Consider the following 24,407-nt stretch of genomic DNA (forward strand, 5'->3'; position numbering starts at 1 on the left):
TGATTTCCCCAGACTTGGCCACACACCTCCTCTGTCTCTTGCTTCCCCACAGTTTGTCCTTGAGGTTTGGGCTTTCACCATCAGGTTCCTAGAGGATCAAAGTACAAGCCTGCTGGTGGAGAGCCATACAGCTCCACCACCGGATCATCATCAACCCAACCTGCTGCAGCATCTCGGATGGATCACTACAATGTAACCTGCAGACCAACTCCATGTACAACTCCCGCCAAGTATAAATCGAATGGTTTCTCTGCCTCTACCTTGCCGTTCTCCTCGTTCCGCTGGCTTTGAGATACCTTTGATAAACGACTGAGGCACGAGCCTTCTTGTTGAAATGTGGTCGCAACTTTCCTGGTTTATCCTGGCATCGTCAATTGCAGTTCCTGCTTTGGCTCAGAATAGCTCCAACTCTTCTGTCCCCACAGGAGCCTATCCTTTCTCCGTGTATACCTTGACCGCGGAGAATATCACGGCGAAATTCATTCCCTATGGAGCTCGCCTGACCTCACTACTGGTTCAAGACCGTAACGGGGACTATCAAGACATTGTGGCCGGTTACGACAATGCCACTCAGTATCTGACCGACACAGAAACGAATCACGTAAGTTCCGATTTTGACCAGTAGTCGTGCTGCCCAAGTTGAGATTTGAGCTTGCTCTGCTTGCTGACACGAGGTTTCATTCGACTTCAGACCTACTTTGGCCCTGTCGTAGGCCGTTACGCAAATCGAATCAAGAACAGCACCTTTACCTTGAATGGACAGACTTATCACATTCCTGCCAATGAAAATGCCGGCGCCGACACTCTCCACGGGGGCACAGTTGGATATGATCAACGGAATTGGACTGTTGTAGCTTCGTCCAGCTCAAGCATTACTTTCAGTCTACTTGACACTGGCTTCCAGGGCTTTCCAGGCACAGTATTGACAACCGCCACTTTCACACTGGACACATTCCCAAGTGGTCCGCAGGGTGAAGTAAGACCGCGATTGACGAGCAGCATGGTTTCGTCAGCCCTGGATCAAGAGACCCCCATCATGTTGGCAAACCACATCTACTGGAATCTCAATGCTTTCAAACAGACGACAATTCTGAATGATACTACTTTGTGGATGCCATATTCCGACCGATATATTATCGTGGATCCCATATTGATCCCCACCGGCGCTCTAGGATTTGTTTCGAACGTGTCAGCCCTTGACTTCCGTTCCCCTAAGCTTTTGGGGGACGCCATGGATAACGCCACCGGAGTCTGTGGCGAAGGATGCACCGGAATCGATAATGCTTTCATCCTGGACAGGCCAGGCAATGCAGGGCCGACATCCTCAAACTACCCAGTGCTCACATTATGGTCCGAGACTACTGGCATCCAGCTGGACGTATCAACCAACCAACAAGGCCTCCAGATATACACCTGCAACGGCCAAAACGGTACCATCCCAGTCAAGCAAAGCCAGCAGCAAAGAAACAACGGCACACAAGGGGCAACCAAGTTTGTAAATCAGCACGGATGCATTGTGATTGAGACGCAGGCATGGATTGATGGGGTCAATCATCCCGAATGGGGGGTCGACAACTACGAGATCTTTTCTCCCACGACTGGACCGGCGGTGAATTATGCAACATACGATTTCTCGACGTTTTGAAAGTTGAATGCCACGTGTTACATGGCGGAGTACAAAATGACCATGGTAAGGCGAGTGTTCGGGGCAAGGCTGAGGCGCCTCCGCTGTAACCAATCAGGAGATGCAGAATTAACGTCATTGTAAACAAATGGGAGTAAACAATCCCATTGCGACCAACTCCCATGATTTCATCTTAGCGGACCACTGCACATTTGGCGAATAAACAAACGCATTGATTATTATTGAACACTTAGCGTCCTATACTTCCTCAAACCGATTGATGCTGGTGGTGTGCTTGGAGAGTTGTATATTGATCGTGGACGGAAGAATCCGTGCATACCTACCCCGGCCTCCACACAAACAAAATGTCCCGATCGCCCTCCGTGGCTTCCTACGCAAATCACGATCTAAGCTCGCCCGATCCTCTAGCAACATCTATCAACGATGAACGCTCACATGGCAGCACCCCATCTGGCAATCGACAATCCGCGCCGAAGCGCCATTCCAGCACGTCCATGAAGACCACGAGCAGACCTGCCAAAACAAGTACCTTCACCTGCGACGCAGTTCCGTCCTCTCCATTCCGAGCCGTTTCACAACAGAATTTGAGTCCCTGGAAGATCAGGGTGACTGTAGAGGCAGAGCCGGAAGACGGCGACATGGAACACCACGCAACACTATTCAAGACGAGGTCGCGCACGACCCAAAGATCAGTACAGAACGAATCCTTCGAGGCTGGACAATCGAAGACCTCTGGGAGAGGGCGAAAATCTCATTCAACAAAAAGCAAAAGAGGCGAAACGCCCCTTCATGATCGCAGGAGTTCGGGTCGAAGCAGGAGACAGAGTGTGACAGACTTGGACATAATACCTCTAGGAGATGATTCGGAAGAGGACGATTGGTTGAAACAGAAGACGTCGCCACGGAAGATGAGGAATTCGCGCAAGAGCGTCTCCGGGGCGGTGTCCTCAACGCAGAAAGCCTCCCCGTCCAAGCCCTCAAGGTCCAATTCCGATGCTCCAAGGTTCGAGGTGCGAACAGATACAGATGTGGAAGATCATGAGGCCTCTGTGGACCACGACAATGCTATCGCAGATTCTGATTCACCAGAACTTCGCAAAATCGATCCAAATCAAGTATCGTTAAGACCTCGAGCGCTTTCAACCAAGTCAATTGAAGAGAATGATTATGGAAACCAAGGCTCGATCTCAAGTGAAAAGAGAATAGGGACGACAATGAAGCAGCAGATGGAAGTTCGGAAGGTATCCGTTAACAGCGCGCTGAGCTATCCGACTCCTTCACCTACTTCCTCCTACCATGGGGACTCTGACGACGCGGGGAAACCTCTTGATGTTGAAAATGCTCCGGGTCTGCATGACAATGGGGTCTGTGATACTATGCTTGAAAGTGAGGGATTTACTATGATCGATCTCGACACTTTGCCCTCGGTCAGACGATACTTGAGTAGCCCTATTGATGAGGCATCAACCACCAGCATTCATCCTTTGGACACGAATGATTCCAAGCCAAGAACCGAATCAGAAGGGACAGGAAATAGCGATCCTACAGCTCTGAATTCTTCCGCTGCGGACCAGGTTGTCGCTTATCCTACCATCATGCCAGATGAGACTGAACTATCAAGCACGGTCCCATCTTCGCCGCCAGCGACAGAGAAGAACCAAGCTCTTTTAAAAGTCCCTTCCTCATCCGGAGTTGTGGGACGAAAGGTAACACCACTCCCATATTCATCGCCAAAGCTGCCGTCGCCACCAAGACCCAATGTCCGAAGGACGCCGCATCATCAGCACCGTGCTTCCGCTGGTGCTGTCTTTGCTGGTATTGCGCTGCAAGACGTAGTGTCCCCAGATCATTCGCGCGATAGGGTATTGGCAGTCAAGCAGGAAACTTCCTCCAGCAAACCTGGCCTGGAAGAGGATGGAGCTCTATTTGTGGGCTTTGACTGTGGAACCCAACGCGAGCTCAGAGCTGGCCTCCGCTTTGGCGAGGAGCTTGCAAAGAGACTGGCATCGATGCCGGCGGAACAATCGGCATCTTTCAACGATAAAAGCTCACAGTCCAACAAAGTCTTGCAGACGAAGAAGCTGGGGAATTCTGAGCAAAATTCGCGTACAAAGGTCTGGCGAGGCGAAAACCTCGTTCAGCACACTCCGGTCCAGGGGAGTTGCAGCACCGGGCCAAGTGGCGAAGGAGCTGCGGTACATACGCCACAAAACCTCATACAGAAGTATCCTGAAAAGTCCATTCTCGACACACAAGGAAGGAGGGAACGGGAATGGCAGCTAGAGAGAGAAGCAGTGTCCAGGCAGATCCAAAATGCTAGCGAGAGCCAAGTCATTGTGATTGACAGCGACGGGGAGGAGGAGCAACCCACTCCAAGGGCAGAGAGTCCAGAAGGATCTCTTATTGAACCCGAACTCGAAGCAGATGATGAGACAGATATTTGGCTTGCGGAGGCCAAGAATTCGTCAAGTCCAGGCTCAGCCGTCCAAACCAACACCGAGAGTCTCTTTACCAACACGGAGCAAATCAGACAACGACAGCGGGCCCAGGAAGTTGTCAGCAGACCTCGGAGAAGTCTGATACCAAGTCCCTGGAAGAGGGGCGAGGATGTTGGTGCTCTGCAAGAGCAGAGCACGTTCTTGTCTGCTTGTACGGAGGACATGAGCGGCTTGATGTTTTACCGTGAGCCTGAGACTAAGATCCTGTTCGGCGCTGGCGAGATCAAGAGACAGCAGTTAAGGCATAGAAGAAACAGCGGAAAGTTCGACATAGAGCTCATGGCTGGAACGCCAACAGGGAAGGCCTCTGAACATGAAAACGTCGAGAGCATAGATACGATCTTAACTGGCGAAGACGAGCTAGAAGGAGACGCCCCGGTCGCACTGGGTATGTCCAGTCCTACATCTGAGTCGGAATCACCAACAACGCTTGACAATCTGGATGTGGCTCACGAATCGGCAGACGAGCTGTCCAAAACGTCGGAGACATCCTATTCTTCTCCACAACCTGTCAAGATACCTGTCAATTTCAACGACTCTTCGATATCCATATCGACGCCTCCTCCGCGATCCGAGCAAGCGACAGCACAGCCACTGGATCACGAGGAAGCCAGAGAGAGCTCTCCAGTACGGCCTCCCACACCTCGCTCCGCAATGAAAGGCTCTCGCTACAGCTTCAACCAGGCACTGGGCGTTGCGAGGCTTGACGACACGAACATGGCCAGAAAAGTTGTCTTTAGCCAAAGGCACCGAGGAGTGGATGTTGATGGCCAAGAAAGCAGCTTCAGCATGCGATCTGCAAGTGACGACTCTTTTGAGGATTCTGTTGACTTGCAGTTGAATCGAGAACTGCAAGCTATTGAAATCAAACCGAGACAATCCGACGACAGTCCGCCCGCATCTTCTGACGGAGCCATCGAAGCTCGACCGGCCATGAGCATTGAAACAAAGGCGAAAGACGAGCCCTCAATTGCCCATCCCACCGAGAGTCGGCCTAGTTGGATCTGGGGATCAAATCAAGCTGCGAGCATCGACTCACAAACTCGTGGCTCGCCCAGTGATGACCGAATCCATGTCTCCGTAAAGCACTCAGTGCCTTCAAGCGCGTCCGTCGACGACAAAGACCGGTCTCAACACTCAGGCTGGGAGAAGACAAAGGCCTCGATTCCTTCATCGACCGACTCTCATGAGAAGATCGAATCGAAGGCTCAAACCATCCCATCATACCTCACCCCACCGTCCTATCCATCTGACCCCGTCCGCTCCACCAGGAGACCACTTGCTCTGAGCGGCGAATTTTCAAACACCCACTTTCGCACTCTCCACATCATCTACCGGAAATCACTTCGTCCTAAGTTCCACGCCCCCCCTCGCGCGATGATACGTCCTGAAGTGCTCGCGCTGAGGGACACGGAGATGGTGATTGACGAAAGCGCCAATGGACTCGTTAACGGCGAGTTTGTGTGGACTGTGGGTGATGGTGAGTGTGAGGTCCTTGAGAGGTTTATGCAGGAATGCGAATACAGCCATGGATGGTACAAGGGTCGGCAAATGAGAGCAGATGCGGCCCAGGAGATCAGATGGGGGTGGAGCGTGGAGCAGTTAGCGGAACGGCTTTGTCGGATTGTGGTTGGTGAAGTTGTGAGGGAAGAAGAGAAGAAGGCCAAAGGGCAATGAAACCGATTCCTTTTCCTTACCCTGCATCAACATCGCACGGACGTCGACTGTGACTGTAGGATGTTGTTGCAAATGGGGTACAGATAAAGGTTGGGTATATACGAGTTGGGTACAGTGCACAACAGCGACCAGGAGAAGCTGGATCTTCTGGGGTGGGGGAGTGTATTAGTGTTGGATTAAGGTGCTTAAATCGGGAATTATACATACCTACCTATGTACCTAGGCACATATCACGACAGTTTCTATCCACATACCTGCGGTTGCAGCTCCCCCACGGCGGAAAGGGTATCCAGCGTCTGGTATTATGTGATGAGGCTTGTTCAATGTGGAAGCACATGAGAACCAGGCGAGGAGCGGCGCCAAGACTAATTGAGATGGAAATGCGCAGGGAAAGAGCGCAGGGGGCGCAGGTCACTCGAGGAACTCGATACTTTCTACTCACCCACTGGACTCGGTGATACAGTATGTAGGCTCCTTGTTGTTGTTTGGCCAAAGACGCGACAGGGACGTGCCGTGGGCGTCTTCCTAGCTCGACACTACACATGCACATCTCGCCCTCCCCTATGCGAATCACTTTTGCGTCAGGCTTCTCCATCCTCCCCCCAAGATCCAATCGTCGGCACCGGTTCCCAGTTTCCGCAGCTTAGGATGCTGAGGGGCTCTTCGATCAATCAACATCGGTGCTAACGAGATGTCGCCATACCAGTCAGCTGCCCTAACACTCCTACCACGAGACCAACAATTTCTGGATATCTGTCTCCCATCTGTCTCTCAGACGCCGCCCATGGCGGCACACATTCACCCAGACTGGTGAGCTGTGTTGTTAGCATGGCCGACGATGATGTGGAAGAAGCGGTACCAAACGAAACGCAGCTGCTTCTCAAGAGATGCCACCGGCACATCGACTTCGATACCACGAGTGCCTCATCGAAAGACCACCAGCTTCCGCTGCCAAAGTCGGAGCGGACTGCCATGTCACACGCCCAGAGACAAACTCATTGGGGACGTACGTGGACGCGTCTGTCGCGCTATCTGCCTTTTATGAAATGGATTCCCGAGTACCAACGGATATGGTTTCCCGGGGACTTTATGGGCGCTTTGACGGTGGCATCACTTTACGTGCCCATGTCCATCTCGTTTGCCCTCCTCGGGCACGCTCACCCTATCAGCGGGCTGTACTCGTTTGTGATCACCCCGCTTCTCTACGCATTAATAGGATCTTGCCCTCTGATGGTGGTCGGACCGGAAGCGCCAGGCTCTCTGCTTGTTGGAACAGTTGTCGCGCTTTCAGATCGAGGAAAGGACGGTGAGGAGGATCAGACCATCAATGGCCAGATAGCCGGCACCGTCACTGCCTTTACGGGGACGGTGCTGTTCCTGACGGGCCTGAGCCGGCTTGGATTTGTGGACTCTGTGCTCAGTCGACCGTTTATGCGAGGATTCATTGGCGCTGTCGGGCTCAACGTGGTGATACAACAAACGATCACAGGCTTGGGTCTTGAGGCAATAGCAAAAGAGGATCCAACCGTGTCGGAAGGAAGTCCTGCGAGGAAACTTCTCTTCATCCTGACAAGCCTCAATCAGACACATCTTCTCACTGCTGCGGTCTCTATAACCAGCTTTACGATCGTCATGGTGATAAGGCAAGTGAAGCCAGGGACCCGAAGCCTAGAGACCTTTGACTAACAGAGTCTAGACATTTTCGAAGATCCTTGGAGTTACAGTACCCTGTGGCCGCGTACATCCCGGATAGATTTGTGGTCGTTGCCGCCGCGACGTTTCTCACTTGGTTATGTGGCTGGCATGAGCACGGTCTTCAGGTGCTCGGGCGGATCCGAAAACCAGAAAATCTTGGAATACCTTTTCGTTGGCCATTCACCTTTCACAACATTGACGACATCTCGAGTCTCATCACCACGGCCTTTGTGATTGCTCTATTAGGCTTGTTCGAATCTTCTTTGACAGCCAGAAGCCTAAGAAAGGCGAATGCAGCGAACAAGGCGTCCAACGTGCCTTTGAACTCCAATCAAGAACTCATCGCGCTCGGAATTGCCAACATTGTTGGTGGGTGCTTTCTTGCGTTGCCCGGCTTCGGCGGTTACGGCAGAAGTAAGTTGAACTACTCGGTAGGCGGAAGGACTCCGATGAGCAACGTCCTTCTCAGCACCATTACCTTGGTCTGCATTTTCTTCGCCCTCCCAGCATTCTACTACATTCCAAGAGGGGTTCTCGCGGCTATGATCGCCATTGTTGGGGTTTCAATGATTGAAGAATGTCCACACGAGATTGTGTTTTTTGGAAAGATAAGGGCGTGGCCTGAGTTGACACTTATGGCGCTAGTCTTCGGGGCCACGATCTCCCATTCTATCACACTGGGAATGTCTCTGGGGCTCGCATGGTCAATTGTGGCTTGGGCGACGCACCGAGGTTGGAGGGCCGAAGTGCGAGTGCGGGATTCGTCAGTACAAGCATTAGAGGATGGCGACCTGGGACACATAGCATCGCTTTCATCGATGCGAACACTCGTCGTCACCATCGTCGGACATCTGACCTTTGCCAATTCCAGCGATCTGAAAGATCGCCTGGAGGTCCTCGATCACGAAGCAATTTCTGTACATCAGAGGACCGGTTCCCGATTTCACCACCGACACGTCGACACAGAAACCGTCCTCATATTCGACATGCGCCACTGCACCAGCATTGACGGATGTGCGATCCAGGCCGTGACAGAGATCATCGAGCACCACGCCGCCAAAGGGACGCGCATTGTCGTCTGGAAGCCCCTGCAGTCCCACGTCGGAGACGACATGGAGAACAAACTGGCCCTGAGCGGCGCCGCGAGTCTCGCAGAGGATAATCTGATCTTCGCGACCACCTTGGACGAGATTCGAGCGTTATATGGCGAATCTGGGGAGGGACGTCCGGAGTCGGTCTTTGAATCTTTGGACATGTCCGACGTAGACTCGGAGGGATGATGACACAGCTATCTTACACACACACACACACACACACACATATATATATATATTCATATACACAAGCTATATACACACAGGCATATATGCTGCATATGCATTTCAATGCATTGATTGAGCAGTGATGGGGAAATAGCATATCAAGATTGGCTTTTGTTTCCTTTTTACCATCTTATTTTACCTACCTACCTACCTGCCTGCCTGCCTTCTTAGCTATAATATATACAGTTCCGTTAGGAATAAACTTGAGGAGATGACACGACATACATAACAAAACAGGACAAGATTGGGAGGCGGGGAGGAGTGGAAAAAAAAAAACAGAAGGACGATCAGAAGAAGTAGAAATAGAAGATAAGATATTGTTTCATTGCATTGTATTGTATTGTAGTGGACGGAGCTATCTCGTTTGCAGTTCGCAGCTGGGTATCAAAAAGAGTTTGGGGTGGTTTTGAGGTTGTTGGTTTCGGGTTGCTGAAAGAAAGAATCCCGCTCCGCTCCGCTCGCTGTACCGAGTACCGCTGGTTCGTGTCTCCCGGCGCTCTGGGCCTGGAAAGACTGATAGTTCGTCATTAAGCACTTTTGTGTCTAGTCAGTTCCACCGGCAGTCGGACCCAAACCAGCGCATCAATTCCCCGTGCCGTCGAATCGTGTGTGGCCAAGAGGGTGTCCTGCGTTCGTAGGCGAAATTGTCCTTCCGGCAGACGAGGTTGAATCTGGCTCGGTCACGCGCGCGGGTGACGCTGAAAGGCTATTCAAAGACGCGCAATGCGGCTTGCTGGGAGGCGGACGGAGCGAGAAGCGAAGTAAGCTGATGAACAAAAGTCTATTGTCGTGCTTCATTTTTCGCATCAAGGAATAGCTGCGTGGAAAGTCGTTATAGAAGGCTTGCTGGCTCAAGGAGGCTGATGCAATCATGATGAAGGGCCACACGCTGCGGCCATGATGTTTTGGGGAGGACCAACGGTATAGTAGCCATCGCCGGCATCACCGTCAAGTGTGGATGAATAGCCATTGTTGCCAACGAAGCTGCAGGGGCCATATCCCGCCACTACGCCAATCTGGTCGATGGTTACGTCGTTGCAGTCGCCAATGGCATATGCAGGCAAGCCGAGACATTCGATGTTCCCCAGTTCATACCAAGTCCCGTCGGTGGGAACCCAGAAACCATACGTCTGGGATCCTCCGACCATGACAACATTGGTAGGCCAGTCTTCTGAGAAAGCTGCATTGCTAAGAGGTGATCTGGTCCTGAGGAAGTTGGGATTGAGCGATTTCCTGACCACTGGCGTTGCGGAAGCAGTGGCGAGCAGCGAGGCGGTTATCAAGACGGATAGCAAGGAGATAAAATACATGTCGACGACTGCGAAGCGTTAGTCCCAACAAACATCAAGAAATCAAGAATGCATATGAATGTGAAGCTCACAGAGGTCCGAGATATAGAAATTTTTGTCTGTAATCACCGAGATGATCCTCCTCTGGGGCTAATATTCCCTTGATATGCACCGCCGATCCTCGAGGCTGTCTTAAACCAAAAGTGAGAAGACACCACACTTGGTGTCCCCCTGAGGTGCTTTATAGTACTTCAACAGACGTGGGAGCTATTCCTCCTGTCCAAAACCAAAGTTTCTGAAGGAAAAGCCGGTGAAATCCAGTGGCGAGTGTGTGACGTATTCACAGTTTCATTTGTTCAAGAAATGCTGTACCGGATTTCCTTCAAAGGAGTGAGTGGCGGGCAAGGAAAGAGATTGAAGGACAAATAAATTTACAAGTTGGAATTCTGACGGATCAGATTCCAATGCCACCTAAATACCCGGATCTGGAAGTAACGAGTGTGAGGACCGACGAGGAGCTTTACAAGGAGGTGAGGTCGCAAGGAAAGGCAGGCAAGACAAGATATTCAAAGCGCCTAGTTGGAAACGCCCAGGATGGTCGAGGGGTCGTGGGCCATGGATTGAGGTTTGAGCGGCGCACAACGATGCCAGTGGCCGCGTGGCGTCGATTGGGACCAACAGGAGGATTTTGGTGCCAAAGAAGCGAACCAAGGCCCCTCTGCAAGATGGTTAGCCGGATGTATCGAGCCAATGTAGGGGACGGATGGACTCGGCAAGACGATAGCTATCCACACAGAATCGATAGGCCTTCGAGAATGTGTGCTCAAGGAAATGATTGTCGTTGGCCGGTGCGGATCGCCTGACCGCAATACTACTCGTACTTTAGCGATGATGAGTGTGTTTGGTGGCTTTTGGGACGATGCGAACTCTTCTGGCATGGAATGGGACGGGCAGACGGGCCACTCAAGGTGGAGTCCTTGTAGTGGCTTGGACATTCGTAGGACGCAGTCTTGGGGGCATCGTGACAACTCGAAGGAGGAGGGTCGTTGAGACAGGAGGTGAACTTCAGCGAGCTCAGGGATGGACTGGCGGGTGCATCAGATTGGGCTGCTTCCTCAGGTCATTCTCAGTTCCTCTCTACCCGTTGCCGGGTCTACGATTGACTGGCTTTACCAATCAGTAAGTGAAACATGAAATCAAGGGTGGGAGAAGGAACCAAGAGGGTGGTGAGTGACTCACTGGGAAGCACCCGATTTGCTTGGGGGCCATGCATGTAACCCCTTGCTCCCTGGTTTGAAGCTTGGACGTACAGAGGTACCCATGAACTTTCACCCCCTGGTCAATGGAACATGATGTGAGAGTCAACTGGGCGGCGGTTGTGGGTTGATCACGGACAGAACCTGCAGAACGTGGCGCGGAGAAGCAAAAGAGCACCAGTGATGGCCCCGAACCATCTGGCCTGAGTTGTGGAGCTACCTCCCTTGCTGGCTTCTAACCATGTCTCACGAGCTCTTGGGTTCGACAAGGTTCGCATGATGGGAGCAAGCAAGCTGTACCTCGTAGTGGAGCGCCGGCAAGTCGTGGGAGTTGCAGGGAGTTTAAAATCTAGCCACAGCAGTGGTGAGTGAGGGTGAATGTGCGGTTTCAAGCAGAGACTGACTGCTGTTAGGACTGCCAAGTACGAGTATGTTCTGTGTACAGTCTCTGGGTACTTTAGGCACCTTCCTTGGTACCTACCCGGACACACTGCTCTTTCCTGGGTAGCGAGCCGCCCATCCTCCCTAGTGAGGGAACTATTGCCAACATTACCTCGGTAGCTTACCATGCTTTACCTAAGTGCTGGTGGTGCCTAGGTACCCAAGAAATACACCGTGTTGGTATGGAGTACCGGTACATAAAAGTATGTAGACGATGCAGGTGGCACCGACTCACCTCGTACTCTCCATTTCATCATCATGCCACCACCGTAAACGAATTCTGTTGAAACCGATGCGCATCTTACAGCTTTCCTACCATTGCCAGCGTACTCGGTGCTTGTGCAGTACTCCGTAGGTACGAGGTACGAGGTAGAGATGCTTCTGCACCAACGCGAGCTACACAGCAGATGCAAGACAAGCGCTGCTTGGGGCGTCGGTAATGTACATATCGGCGCATCGGCGGATGATGGTATCCTCTCTCCGATGCTTTGGAAACCAGCCACTCCAGCTACCTACAGTAGCATAGTGCGGGTACCTACTTGTGGGAATCCAGTAAATGAGGGCGATTTTGTTAGCCTTGCAGCTATATCAGATGCGGCGGCACCGGACAAGACTGGGATCAGGTCGTCCGTAGTCTAGTTTCACACCGGATGACCAAGCTGCCTGCAAACAGAAATAGAAATGACTACCTAGTATTTGTGTGCGAGGTACAAGTACGCCATTCCAAGACACAGTTGCGATCTGCCTTGGAGTCAAAAGACGTCTGTGCATTGAATTTCGTCATAAGTATTGACCCGATATTTGTGCGAGCTATCTAAAGCCCACATGTGGTCAAGATCGTGGTTCTTTTCGCAGCCAGCTCCCTCCTGTACCAGTGCGAAAGAATATGTATGTGCGAAACCATGCGCAAGACCAGCTCTTCTTTCTTCTCGACTGGTGAGACCGAGCTGGTCACTCGTTAGATATGTATTTATCCCTGTATCCTTCTTGGCGGCGCTCAAGACAGTACGTGCACTTCGTAGAATTGATTGTGTTTAGTACACCACATCAAGACGGAGCACGACGGCATCCATGGTCGAGCGCCTGCCCCTCCTGAAATCCCTTCTGAAGTGTATGGCAATGTCTTGAAAGGTGGTATCTCCATATATCTTTCGACACCCGCCCTGCTTGGATTCGGCTCGGGGTGGGTTTCTCGATAAGATCGAGAATGAGGCGGAATTTGCCACGCCTTGCTGCTGTTTTGAGAGATAAAGTACCGCGTCGACATGCTCTGATATGTACTGTATGGAATCTCGGCACCACTCAGCTCTTCTTCGTCAATTGCCATTCTGCCATCTTCACTCGTTTCGAGGGGAGGAGTGCAGGACGTCAGAGAAGTGTCGTGCAGCCCGCTGCGGGAATTCCACTGCTGCTGATCTGCGGACCGACTATGAGACGGTAGGGTATTGTTATGAAGGGCTCTGGTGGTCACCTCGACAATGTGGGACACTTCACATTTCGGAAAGGTGTACTCAGCATCATCAGCACACTCGAGGAATGTTCGAAGCTGAAGATTCATCAAATGGCGGCCGGGGTTGACGAAGCTTCGAGGCAAGTGTGCTGAATCACTCTCTGCCACTGGACAACAGAAGAGCGATGGGCGACTGATCAGCGGTGGAAGTGCAAAGGTGGTACGAGGGTGGTTGCCGCTTGGGTAGTTCTTTTGTGTGTTACCATTCGATGAGGGCCAGCTGGCTCCGGAAGGCGCCATTCTCGAGGGCTCGTTGTCACGGCGGTAACAGCAAGGTCAAATTGGAACTGGTTGACGCTCAGGTTAGCACTCGTGGAGAATAGGAGAAAATAAGACGAATCCAGACGATTAGAGCTGCTGTCGTAGGGGTACTTACGGGATTTGTTTGCGATCAGGTTGGTTCAAGGGCAAGAATTATAAATGAAGAGCGTCGCAGTTGCCTCAGATAGCAGTCAAGGCCGCGTCCAGCAGTCGCCTAGTCGTTGAGTTTATCATAATACTCCCACGCCTCATTTTGGCCTCATCATACTCTCGATGCCAATGCACTAGAATCCTCAGTTGACTCTGGCATAGGGGTCTTTTTGGCAGCCTGAATCCGTGGGCAGTGTGTGTCTCTGTCTACAGCCAACGTATCCGCCGTATCTTCTCCGAAAACATCCTTGTCCACATCTTTTACTGGTTTTGTACCACTTGGATGTTGTTTTTCTTCTGTAGTCATCCATCAGCGAGAATCCAAGAGACGCAATGGTCGCCAAACTTGCCTTCCACTTATCCATCTCATCCTGCTTGTTTTTATACTGTTTGAGTAGTTCCTCCAAGACCTGCTTGAGCCCGTCGGAATTGGTCTTCAGCGCGGGTAGGACGTCTTTCACTGTTCTCTCAACAAGTACTCCGTTTATCAGGCGGAAGCACTTGCGGTCCTGAGGAAGTGGCTGAAGCGTCTCCATAACAAGTCTGTCCAAAAGCCAAATGTCAGTATCTTGCATCGCCTCTATGGGAAATACTCGCCCCAAACAAGACTTGTAGTGCTAGTATGGATATAACTGACTTGTGTTCCTCAATCTCTTGTTCAATTTCGCCTACCTTCTGCGCAAGCGACTGAAGGGTGTTTTTGTAGTTGGTGTACTGCGATTGCAAGTCTTGTATACTCTTAGTAGGAGTTTGCGATGTATCAGGACTCCAAATACCTTGCTGTTTCCGGAGAGCTGCTTCCTGCCCTGACGCCATTCTGTCGATAGGTGAAGTGATCAAAATGTTTACATGTAGAGTTGCGGAGGAGGCGGGGATGTCACGATGTGCATAAATCGATGTTAGTGTCGTGTGGAAGTCCTCCGCATAAACCCCGGTAAAACTTTTCCCTGCACCTAGACAAGTGCCTGGTGGTGCCTCCGTGTGTACATATCATAGATGGTTCAGGGTGGTTCTGTCAATTGATGTCTGGCCCGCTTCCCTTCTGCCAGACTTACCAGACGATCCCCGACAACTTCTTTCTCCCAAGCAATGGAGCGCGGTAATAGTCCAAAGCGGCGGAAACTTGCAGGAGGTTTCCATCATGCCCATCCCGATTCGAGCGACGATCTGGGACCATCCTTAATGCCTCAATATGCATCCAGAGGCCGCTCCGCAAGGCCATCCGACAGACACCAGAGTCGCTTGCACGATCCAAAGCCGCACCAACAAGAGTTTGACGGCCCAGAGCCTTTCTTCAACGATGAGGACACCGCGGCCATGGACCGCGACTGGTATACGGGAGATGAGTTTGGCCACACCTTCGGCGACGAAACACATAACCCTTTCGGCGGTGCAGATGCTACTTGGGCAGACAAGCAGCGCGAGCAGGCGCTGTTGGACAAGAAGTTGGGCAAGAGGTTGACAGCTAAGGCGGCGCAGAAACAGAAGGAGGTTGATGCCTGGGAGGCCAATCGAATGCTCACGTCCGGAGTTGCGCAAAGGCGCGATCAGCTTCAGGATTTTGATGACGATGATGCTGTCCGGGTGCATCTACTTGTGCATGACCTCAAACCTCCATTTCTAGACGGAAAGACTGTCTTTACAAAGCAACTCGAGCCGGTGCCAGCAGTGCGGGATCCTCAAAGTGACATGGCCGTCTTCAGTCGCAAGGGCAGCAAGGTTGTACGGGAGAAGCGCCAGCAAAAAGAGCGACAGAAACAGGCACAAGAAGCCACAAATATTGCCGGAACCGCTTTGGGCAATATAATGGGCGTGAGAGAAGACGAGGGAGACAGTGCTGCTGCGCTACCAGGTGAGGACAGTGGCAAGAGCAAATTTTCTGCTCATCTCAAGAAGAGTACCGGGAGCTCTGCGTTTAGCAAGAGTAAGACATTGAGGGAGCAACGAGAATATCTACCGGCCTTTGCTGTGAGGGAGGAGCTGATGCGGGTCATTCGAGACAACCAAGTCATCATTGTCGTTGGCCAGACCGGCTCGGGGAAAACGACGCAACTGACCCAGTTTCTCCACGAGGAGGGCTACGGTAAACACGGCTTGATTGGATGTACACAGCCTCGAAGAGTTGCCGCCATGAGTGTCGCTAAGCGGGTTAGTGAGGAGATGGAAGTAGAGCTGGGTGGATTGGTGGGATATGCCATTCGTTTTGAGGACTGCACAAGCGATGAGACGGTAATCAAGTGTAAGTTCTGCCGTTCCGATACCAGACGACTTATTGATCGTGGTACAGATATGACGGATGGCGTTCTGCTTAGAGAATCCCTCACTCAACGAGATCTAGACAAATACTCATGCATCATCATGGACGAGGCTCACGAACGCGCTCTCAATACCGACGTCCTCATGGGTCTGATCAAGAAGGTTCTTGCTCGACGCAGAGACTTGAAGCTCATCGTTACGTCTGCCACTATGAATTCGGAGCGTTTCTCTCGCTTTTATGGAGGAGCACCCGAATTCATCATTCCCGGCCGCACCTTTCCTGTCGACATCCAGTTCTCTCGTTCACCGTGTGAAGACTATGTTGACAGCGCCGTCAAGCAAGTTCTCGCTATCCATGTCTCTCAGGGCGCTGGAGATATCCTCGTCTTCATGACAGGCCAAGAGGACATCGAAGTGACTTGTGAGTTGATTGAAGAGAGACTCCGCCTGCTAGTTAATCCACCGAAAATCATGGTGTTGCCGATATACTCCCAGATGCCTGCAGATCTCCAAGCAAAGATTTTCGATCCTGCCCCGCCCGGTGTGCGTAAAGTCATCGTTGCCACCAATATCGCAGAAACTTCGTTGACTGTTGATGGGATCATGTACGTTGTCGACTCCGGATTCTCCAAGTTAAAGGTTTACAATCCCAAGATGGGAATGGACACCCTGCAAATCACCCCCATCTCGCAAGCCAATGCCTCTCAGCGAGCTGGTCGCGCTGGTCGCACTGGACCAGGCAAAGCATTTCATTTGTATACTGAGCAGGCATTCAAGAACGAGTTGTACATTCAGACAATTCCTGAGATCCAGCGGACGAATCTAGCAAATACGGTCTTGCTTCTGAAGTCGCTGGGTGTCAAAGACTTGTTGGACTTTGACTTTATGGACCCTCCGCCGCAAGACACAATTACCACCTCACTCTTCGATCTATGGGCCCTGGGGGCGTTGGACCACGTTGGCGACCTGACACCGATCGGACGCACGATGACCGCATTCCCAATGGATCCTTCACTTGCGAAGATGCTGATTACATCATCTACCGAATACGGCTGTAGCGAGGAGATGCTCACCATTGTCAGTATGCTGTCCGTGCCGTCTGTCTTCTATAGGCCGAAAGAGAGGCAGGAGGAGTCAGATGCAGCGAGAGAAAAGTTCTTCGTGCACGAGTCGGATCATCTTACGCTTTTGCACGTGTACACTCAGTGGAAGAGTAATGGCTACAGTGATGGTTGGTGCGTTCGACACTTTTTACATCCTAAAGCACTACGTCGTGCAAAAGAGATTCGGGAGCAATTACACGACATTATGGCGGGCCAGCAAAAGATGGAGCTCGTGTCGTGTGGTACGGACTGGGATGTCATACGAAAGTGCATCTGCTCCGGATATTATCACCAGGCCGCTCGTCGGCGAGGAGTCGGAGAGTACATCAATCTGCGCACTAGTGTCACCGTCCAGCTCCATCCTACCTCCGCTCTGTACGGGCTTGGAGATCCACCCGACTATGTCGTCTACCACGAACTTATCCTGACCAGCAAGGAGTACATGAGTTGTGTTACGGCTGTTGATCCGCACTGGCTGGCAGACCTTGGTGGTGTCTTCTACAGCTTAAAATCAAAGGAGTATAGCGCCAAGGACAAAAGGATCATCGAGAGTGAGTTCAACCGGAAGATGGAGATCGAAAGACAAATGGCCGAGGACCGAGAAAAGGAGGAAATGAGGCGGCAGGACGATGAAGAGAAAGAGCGATTGCTGATTGGGAGGGCCAAAAGTAGCGGACCCGTGGTTAAGAAGATGGGCAGCAATGGAGTGGTCAAGAAGCCGATAGTCCCAAGAAGGCGGATGGGGTTTTGATTCTTACTGCTACCACTGTTTGCGCTGGACATAGGTAGCATATATCCATTTCTTGGTCACTGGCTTCACAGTATTCCGTCACACAGTCACATGGAGACCGCAGCCTCGTTTGTCGCTAATAGCCTCACAGCCTTGTCAAGGTCACGCCGAGGCTGAGTGGCCCGTGCACGCTAGTATAATATAGGAATAGCGTCCAGACGCCAAGCCCATTCCCCTTTTCCACGCTAGTCGCTGTTTCCTGTTGTAGTTGTGCACATCTCTGTATCGAGGCGACCACTGCTGCCATATCTTCCCGACCGCGGCTGCTACCGGCACAGTATACGACGGAAGGATGCTGACGGTGTTTCTGTCCAGATTGAAGCCAAGAGTGGTTGAGAAGGGCTTCAGACCGGGTGACTTGAACAACGACAGCCTTGCACCGTTTGTGTCCAATCTCCAATAGCGATGGCGCGGTAAGATATCAATTGGAAAACCCACCTCTGTATCAGAAGGATATAGCGGGGTGTCGCAACCTTGCGTTGGTTTGGGACGGTGCCGTACATATCGGTGCTCTTCAACAATCTGCACGAGAAAGCCCTCCGCCAACCCCCTTGACCAGGTAAGTCTACGATTATCCAGCAAGAGAGCCGACATGGAAGAACTCTGTCTTCACCATGTCACTGTTGCCCTCGTCCTTCTCTCCTTCACCAGCTATGCAACCTTGACAACTACTGACAACCATGTCTCCAGGCGACAAAAAGACAAAGTCCCTTGAGGACAAGGCTCCGGAACCCCTTTGTAAGTGGTCCAGTCGGCCAAATGAACATTCATGGCGCGTTGATGTCACCGGCGCCGGGTCATCCACCTAGCAACATGATGTTGATCTGACAGACAAGTCCCCGGACCTGGAACTCAGTGACAATACTAACGAAATGCAGCATCTCCGCACAGCCTCGGCGTCGTCGAAGAGGACAGTTGCCTCTCTCAGACATCATCTTCCGCTTCACCCCCGTCGTCCAAATCGACAAGAACCCTACATTCTCAACAGTCTCGACCTAGACAGTCCCCTTTCTTTGCAGGCTCCCGAAGAGACTACGGGTCCGGTGGATACCCATATCGTCCTGCTCGTCTCTGCGACTCAACTCCGTCCCCTCGAGATAAACGTTTCCCAGAGACATTCAAGTCCGCAGTCACAGCTTCATCCGACGTTTCAAGCTTATCTTCACCCCTTGTAAACGGAACAAAGGATTCTAGCAGTCCCTTTTCACCTTCCAGTTTCTCATCGCACTCTTCCCCAACATCACTCAACGAGAAGGACGGTAATCTTTCACTCTCTCGTGCACCAAGACGAGTTCTCCGGCCAGACAACTGGTGGCAGAAGCACAGCAAACAGTCGCCAAGTGATTCTGAGTCTGCCAGACCCTCTCTTCTTTCTGTCAAGTCTCCACTCTCACTTGGTGAAGATCTTACAGGGCCTCCTACCCTTCCCCGGAAATCACCTCTTCGACCGGCAGGCCTTCCACTTCCTGCTCCTACCAGCCAAACTCCTGCCAGAAAGTCTGAGTCTGAATCACACGAAGATCGAGCACTCTGGGAAGAGCTATCTCCGCCTCCGCTTTGCGTCCGCAAGACTAGACTCCCGGTAACTCCATCACAACCTGAAGCAGAAGATCGGCAGCCAAAGACTCTCGATTCCGCAGGTTGCCAAGAGGTCCTTGAATCTCCAGCACCAGAGCACACACCACTCACCCGTGAGTTTGTTCTTCGACGTCTCCTTTCAGAAGAGTCATTCAAAGAAGCGACAAGAGCCCGCCCGGGAGTACGCGAAGAGGAGGAATTAGACGCTGAAGTCATTGCACACCGTAAAAAGACCCTTGAAATTCTTGAATCTTCTCCAGAAGTGTATGAGTCTAATACCCCGTTGAAGAGAACCAAGACTTTCAAACAACGACGCCGAGCAGGCGCGACTTTCACGATGGATAGCCTTCATCCCGACTCTGCCTCAGGTATGACAGCTCATCGCCGCGAGGCAGTTCGGCTTGCCCAGGAACAACAGCGCGCAGTTGTGGAGAAGTGCAAGAGGTCGAAGCAAGCTGAACCTGATTATGCTTTTGATGAGTTGATTGGCAAAGGTAGCTTCGGTAGAGTGTACAAAGGGTGAGCCAATCTAGGATTTCGAACCTTCGACTTCCCTTCTCTGACTTGTTCATAGACGACAGCTTTCCACCTCCAAGGTCGTTGCTATCAAAGTTCTTGACATCGATGAAGCAGATTTTCATGCCTTCGGCGATCACAAGGACGAACAGATCCGGGACTTCAACCGGGAAATCAGGATCTTACGGCAAGCTCAAGAGAGTGGAGCAGAAAACCTCAACCAAATGATCGAAGCTTTGCCGGTGCACAGTCAGCTGTGGTTGGTGTGTGAATATTGTCCTGGCGGCAGTGTTAAAACTCTGGTAAGTTTTAGTGATTGAGCATTATATTTCCGCCATACATCCTCCTTTGGAGTCTGGCCTTTTGAAGTTGTATGTTGTTTGACTGACATATGGAGCTGTAGATGCGGGCGACCAACGACAGACTTTCTGAAAAGTATATTGTAATTGTCGCAAGGGAATTAGCCAAAGCCCTCAAAGGTCTTCATCAAGCAGGTATAATGCACAGAGATGTCAAAGGTAGGCTATATCCCCTTGCTTTGCATGAGTCTCTTCTTCGTCGACGCAGCCCTCTTCGCTGATACATGGCTCTAATACTAACTCGTGGTCCTTCCAGCTGCCAATGTTCTTATTCACCAAGAAGGTCGCCTGGAATTGTGTGACTTCGGCGTTGCCACAATCCTCGATACCCAAACAGACAAGCGAAAGACATTCATTGGAACTCTGCACTGGATGCCACCGGAGCTATGGACAGAGAATCCCGAGTATTCAGACGAAGTAAGTTGCTTGAATGGCCATCGTGTAGCGGCATTCGAAAACATACATATACCAGTTGGACCGAATGTCAAGACTGACACAAATTGCTAGGTCGATGTATGGGAATACGGCTGCACCATCTATGAGTGTGCCATGGGACGGCCACCAAATAGCGATCTCCGTGAGCGACAACAACTCAAAATGAGAATGAGACGCTTGAAGCAGGCCATCTCTCTTCCAGAAAATGAGAATTTCAGTGACGGCCTTCGTTCACTTGTCTCCTACGCATTAACTCCTGACGCCAACACACGACCATCAATGGAGGACGTGTTACAACATGATTTTCTAAAAGACACAGAAGAGACACATCCGACAAGTATGCTCACCGAGCTTGTTCAAACATATTACGCTTGGCTGTTTAGTGGGGGTCAAAGAATCTCTCTGTTCATGCCTGGTGGCGCGGCGGCCGCTTCTGCTCAAGGTCCAGATGCCGACTTGGAATCTGATGATGAATGGAACTTTAGCATGACTCAAGATTTCGAAAAACGCGTCTCTGCAATCTTGGAGATCCCCGACTTCTCGGAATTTTCTCCTAGCGACAGCATGACAGGAGAAGAAACACCAAAAGGATTGAACAGACCCGGAAGTCTCTCACCCCCCCAGGAAATGACAGCCGCTCAAAAGGCCAACTTTGAAGCCCGCGTCAAACGAGGAGCGGATCTCTCCAACCTTTTCGACCAGGACAAGCCTGCATATGAATACAAGACCAAAACAGATTTTATTCCGATCCCCGAACAACGGCGGATATCCGACTTGCCATTCCGAGCCATGGCAGAGGACCGGCCTAGCTCTATCGCATCTAATGTCATTGATCTCGGAGACTTTGATGAAGCCGACTACGCAGTTGCCGCTGCACCAAGAACTGATGACAAAATCCAAACCGCTTATGCTGCACCGCCATTGAAGGAAGAGACCATCAGACTTGCGGATGCATCTACACTTCGGGAGAAACGAGCCAATTCCAAAGGCCCTCGGGACCCCAATAACCAATCTCTCACGGCCCGAAGAGCGTCGTCCGCAGAAGGTGTTGCGCCCTCGAGTACATCCGCGCATGATTTTGCAACGTCTCAAGAGGAATGGACTATTAAGAACAGAACCAAAGCCCCTGAGCTGCAAGAGCCAGCCGAGATCACATCTTCCCGACCCGGTCACGCGACAATGGACTGGTCCTTCGCAAACGCAATGTCTGAGGCTGCAATGACGATCCCACAAATAAATGTAGCGCCCGAACCAGAGCCGACTAACGGTCATGATATTCCAGGACCACAAGAAGAGGAGATCGAGACAGAAGCCGATCCGGGCGACAAGACCAAGAGACATAAGACAATGGATTGGTCATTCTCTTCCGCCATGGCTGAAGCCAAAGTTACCGAAGACTACGAAGAGGAAGAATCCCTGGGATCGTCGCCCCCGACGACCGCTCTTACATATCAGAAGCCTCATCCCGGCTCCAGACCGACACCAACCCGTCCAGCCCCGTTGGCACGCCAAATGACCATGCCGGTGACGATTGGTGACTTTGCCCAAGCTGAAGAACAGGAGATCCCTCGACCATCAACCGCTCTGTCTGAAGCATACAGTGATGTTTCTGCATCATCGACGGACGTGGATCCGTTCGGGCTTGAGCGGGACAATGACGAAGACGACAGAGATCACCCGGGTCCTGCTACGATGGACGAAGACGTCAACATGGGTGGATTCTACTCTGGGAGAGGGAGGACGATGCTCGCCGGGTATTCCTCGGGAGCAACCACGCCACTGACGGCGTCCGGGCCGCGTCCGGCACCATATGCTTTGGGACGACCGGCGCGTATTGGCGAGGACGGCTTTCCGGGCCCAAGCCACTCTCACCCGGCAGCATACAACATGCACCGGGTCTCAAATTCGTCCGTCACCTCGAATGCAACGGCCATTCCGGCAGGTGGCGCCCAAGGCCCCCTCGTGGCCTTCGTCCCGCCTGCATCGCCTCCCAGCACCGCCGCGATGTCCGCCAACGCCTCGAATGACGAGGTTGAGGCGGAGTTGATGCGGTTGCTGGAGGGGATGCAGGGGACGTTGAATGCCGCGAGGGAGGTCGTGGGTGGCCTGGAGAGGAGGAGAGCGTGGGGGGAGGAGGAAGAATGGGTGTCTGAGGAGGAGTAGATGGGGGAGTGGGCTGGGCTGGGGAGGGTGGACGACGCAATGATAACGACAGCCTAGATAATAGAATCCAACATTTTGTTTTGCAGAATGCTCTTCAATGGTGTTCCATACAGTGTTTGCCTGAGCTATATTCCGTATGACGTGAGAGGTTGTAGATGTACGTGCGCCGTCCGAGCTTTGCCTCAGATACCGACGACGGTCTCTGGCTCGGCACTCGTAACAAGTGGTCCAGAACTGTAACACACTGACCTATTCATATTTGTTTGTATGTGCTCGGTCCCTAAAGCTATTTTGTTGTCTTGTCCTCTTTAATTTTCCTGTGGGACGGGACAGGGGACCAGGGGGGGCCCGAGCGGGCGGCGGGGCGGAACCCAAAAAGACAGACGCACCCATATCATGCAACGGCGACCAGCAATCAGTACCAGCAACCAGAACTGGAATGGGAAAACGCGCAATATATATATATAAGTAGTCCCCGAACAGTCGTCGCCAACGATTTTTTTCGCTGACTCATCGCCCTCCGGTTTGCTCTCCCGCTAACGACTATTTAGTCCATTCGCGGATTCGTCCGCTCTCTTCCACTCGCTTCCTCTCATTGCGCTCCCCTTTCACTCCCCCATGCTCCTCCATACTCCCTCACGGCTCTGGCCCGCTCCTGCCGTTCTCCCTCGTGTGTCGGTGAGGCTCCCGTTCGGGCTCTCGTCTTTAGCCTGCTCTGTTTTGCTCTCAAGGCTGAGCAGAGCCGGGGAGAGCCATGATACAAAAGAAATCTATCAAGCCAAGAATTCTGGACTACCACTAGGCCAGAAGAAGAAGGACCCTATCCTGGGACCTGTCAGTCTCGCTATCCGCCTGTCCACTACAGCAAACCTCCCCATTACATTATTCCGCTCGAGAAATATCATCGCAAGCAGAATTGCCTTTTTACTAGTTTTTACATGTTTAAATCGCTCGCTCTCTCTCGTCAGGAAAGCGGACTTCCCCGAATCTTAGAGATAAGAGAAAAACATACAGAGCTAGCGGGTTAGGACCCGTCAGGCACCAGACTGGATTGGACCGCTGTCCGCTGTGGAGATCTTAGTGTCTGCGATTCCTGCTATGCGGAGGCATTTTCTCGACTTACCACTATTCGGGACCAGTCAATACAAGACCAGAAGACTAGTGTCTATAGATGGAGAAGCCTCACCTTCGCTTTCTAGCCTAGGCGAGCCTCCAATGCCGTGTACCGCGTGCGGATGTCCTCAATAGCTTCGACACGCCGGGATAGTTGCTCCGATCGGCTTGACGTACACTGTACCGAGTAGATGGTTTGTCAACGGGAAAAGATAACAGGACTTGTGGATATTTAAGGGCGACGAACGCACCTCCCACTCTACAACTCGGACTAATCCTCTGTCTGCTTCTTCTGCTTCTCCTGCTTCTCCCGCTTGGTTTGTACGTTGCCCACCTGAGCTTTTGACATG

The 24,407-nt window shown here is 51.8% G+C and overlaps 6 protein-coding genes across 6 annotated transcripts; 5 read left to right on the forward strand and 1 right to left on the reverse strand.

The window, feature by feature from the left end:
• Positions 1-334: 334 nt before the first annotated feature.
• Positions 335-1,645, forward strand: AYO20_06657 (hypothetical protein; the record flags this gene model as incomplete). Its single annotated transcript, XM_022644946.1, has 2 exons — positions 335-601; positions 692-1,645. 2 exons carry the CDS (start codon positions 335-337, stop codon positions 1,643-1,645), a joined length of 1,221 nt encoding a protein of 406 aa, XP_022499021.1.
• Positions 1,646-1,989: 344 nt separating this feature from the next.
• AYO20_06658 (hypothetical protein) lies at positions 1,990-5,820 on the forward strand (the record flags this gene model as incomplete). Its single annotated transcript, XM_022644947.1, has 1 exon — positions 1,990-5,820. The coding sequence occupies one exon, from the start codon at positions 1,990-1,992 to the stop codon at positions 5,818-5,820; it is 3,831 nt and encodes a 1,276-aa protein (XP_022499022.1).
• Positions 5,821-6,648: 828 nt separating this feature from the next.
• Positions 6,649-8,795, forward strand: AYO20_06659 (hypothetical protein; the record flags this gene model as incomplete). The annotated part of the gene is made up of 2 exons (XM_022644948.1): positions 6,649-7,455; positions 7,545-8,795. The coding sequence occupies 2 exons, from the start codon at positions 6,649-6,651 to the stop codon at positions 8,793-8,795; spliced, it is 2,058 nt and encodes a 685-aa protein (XP_022499023.1).
• A 911-nt stretch (positions 8,796-9,706) lies between these two features.
• On the reverse strand, positions 9,707-10,147 carry AYO20_06660 (hypothetical protein; the record flags this gene model as incomplete). The annotated part of the gene is made up of 1 exon (XM_022644949.1): positions 9,707-10,147. The coding sequence occupies one exon, from the start codon at positions 10,145-10,147 to the stop codon at positions 9,707-9,709; it is 441 nt and encodes a 146-aa protein (XP_022499024.1).
• Positions 10,148-14,833: 4,686 nt separating this feature from the next.
• AYO20_06661 (hypothetical protein) lies at positions 14,834-17,854 on the forward strand (the record flags this gene model as incomplete). Its single annotated transcript, XM_022644950.1, has 2 exons — positions 14,834-15,983; positions 16,032-17,854. 2 exons carry the CDS (start codon positions 14,834-14,836, stop codon positions 17,852-17,854), a joined length of 2,973 nt encoding a protein of 990 aa, XP_022499025.1.
• Positions 17,855-18,573: 719 nt separating this feature from the next.
• Positions 18,574-22,944, forward strand: AYO20_06662 (hypothetical protein; the record flags this gene model as incomplete). The annotated part of the gene is made up of 6 exons (XM_022644951.1): positions 18,574-18,631; positions 18,772-19,990; positions 20,046-20,289; positions 20,391-20,505; positions 20,603-20,763; positions 20,854-22,944. The coding sequence occupies 6 exons, from the start codon at positions 18,574-18,576 to the stop codon at positions 22,942-22,944; spliced, it is 3,888 nt and encodes a 1,295-aa protein (XP_022499026.1).
• Positions 22,945-24,407: the final 1,463 nt, after the last annotated feature.

Source organism: Fonsecaea nubica (genome assembly GCF_001646965.1).
Source record: "Fonsecaea nubica strain CBS 269.64 chromosome Unknown Scaff43, whole genome shotgun sequence".
NCBI classification, from domain to species: Eukaryota; Fungi; Ascomycota; class Eurotiomycetes; order Chaetothyriales; family Herpotrichiellaceae; genus Fonsecaea; species Fonsecaea nubica.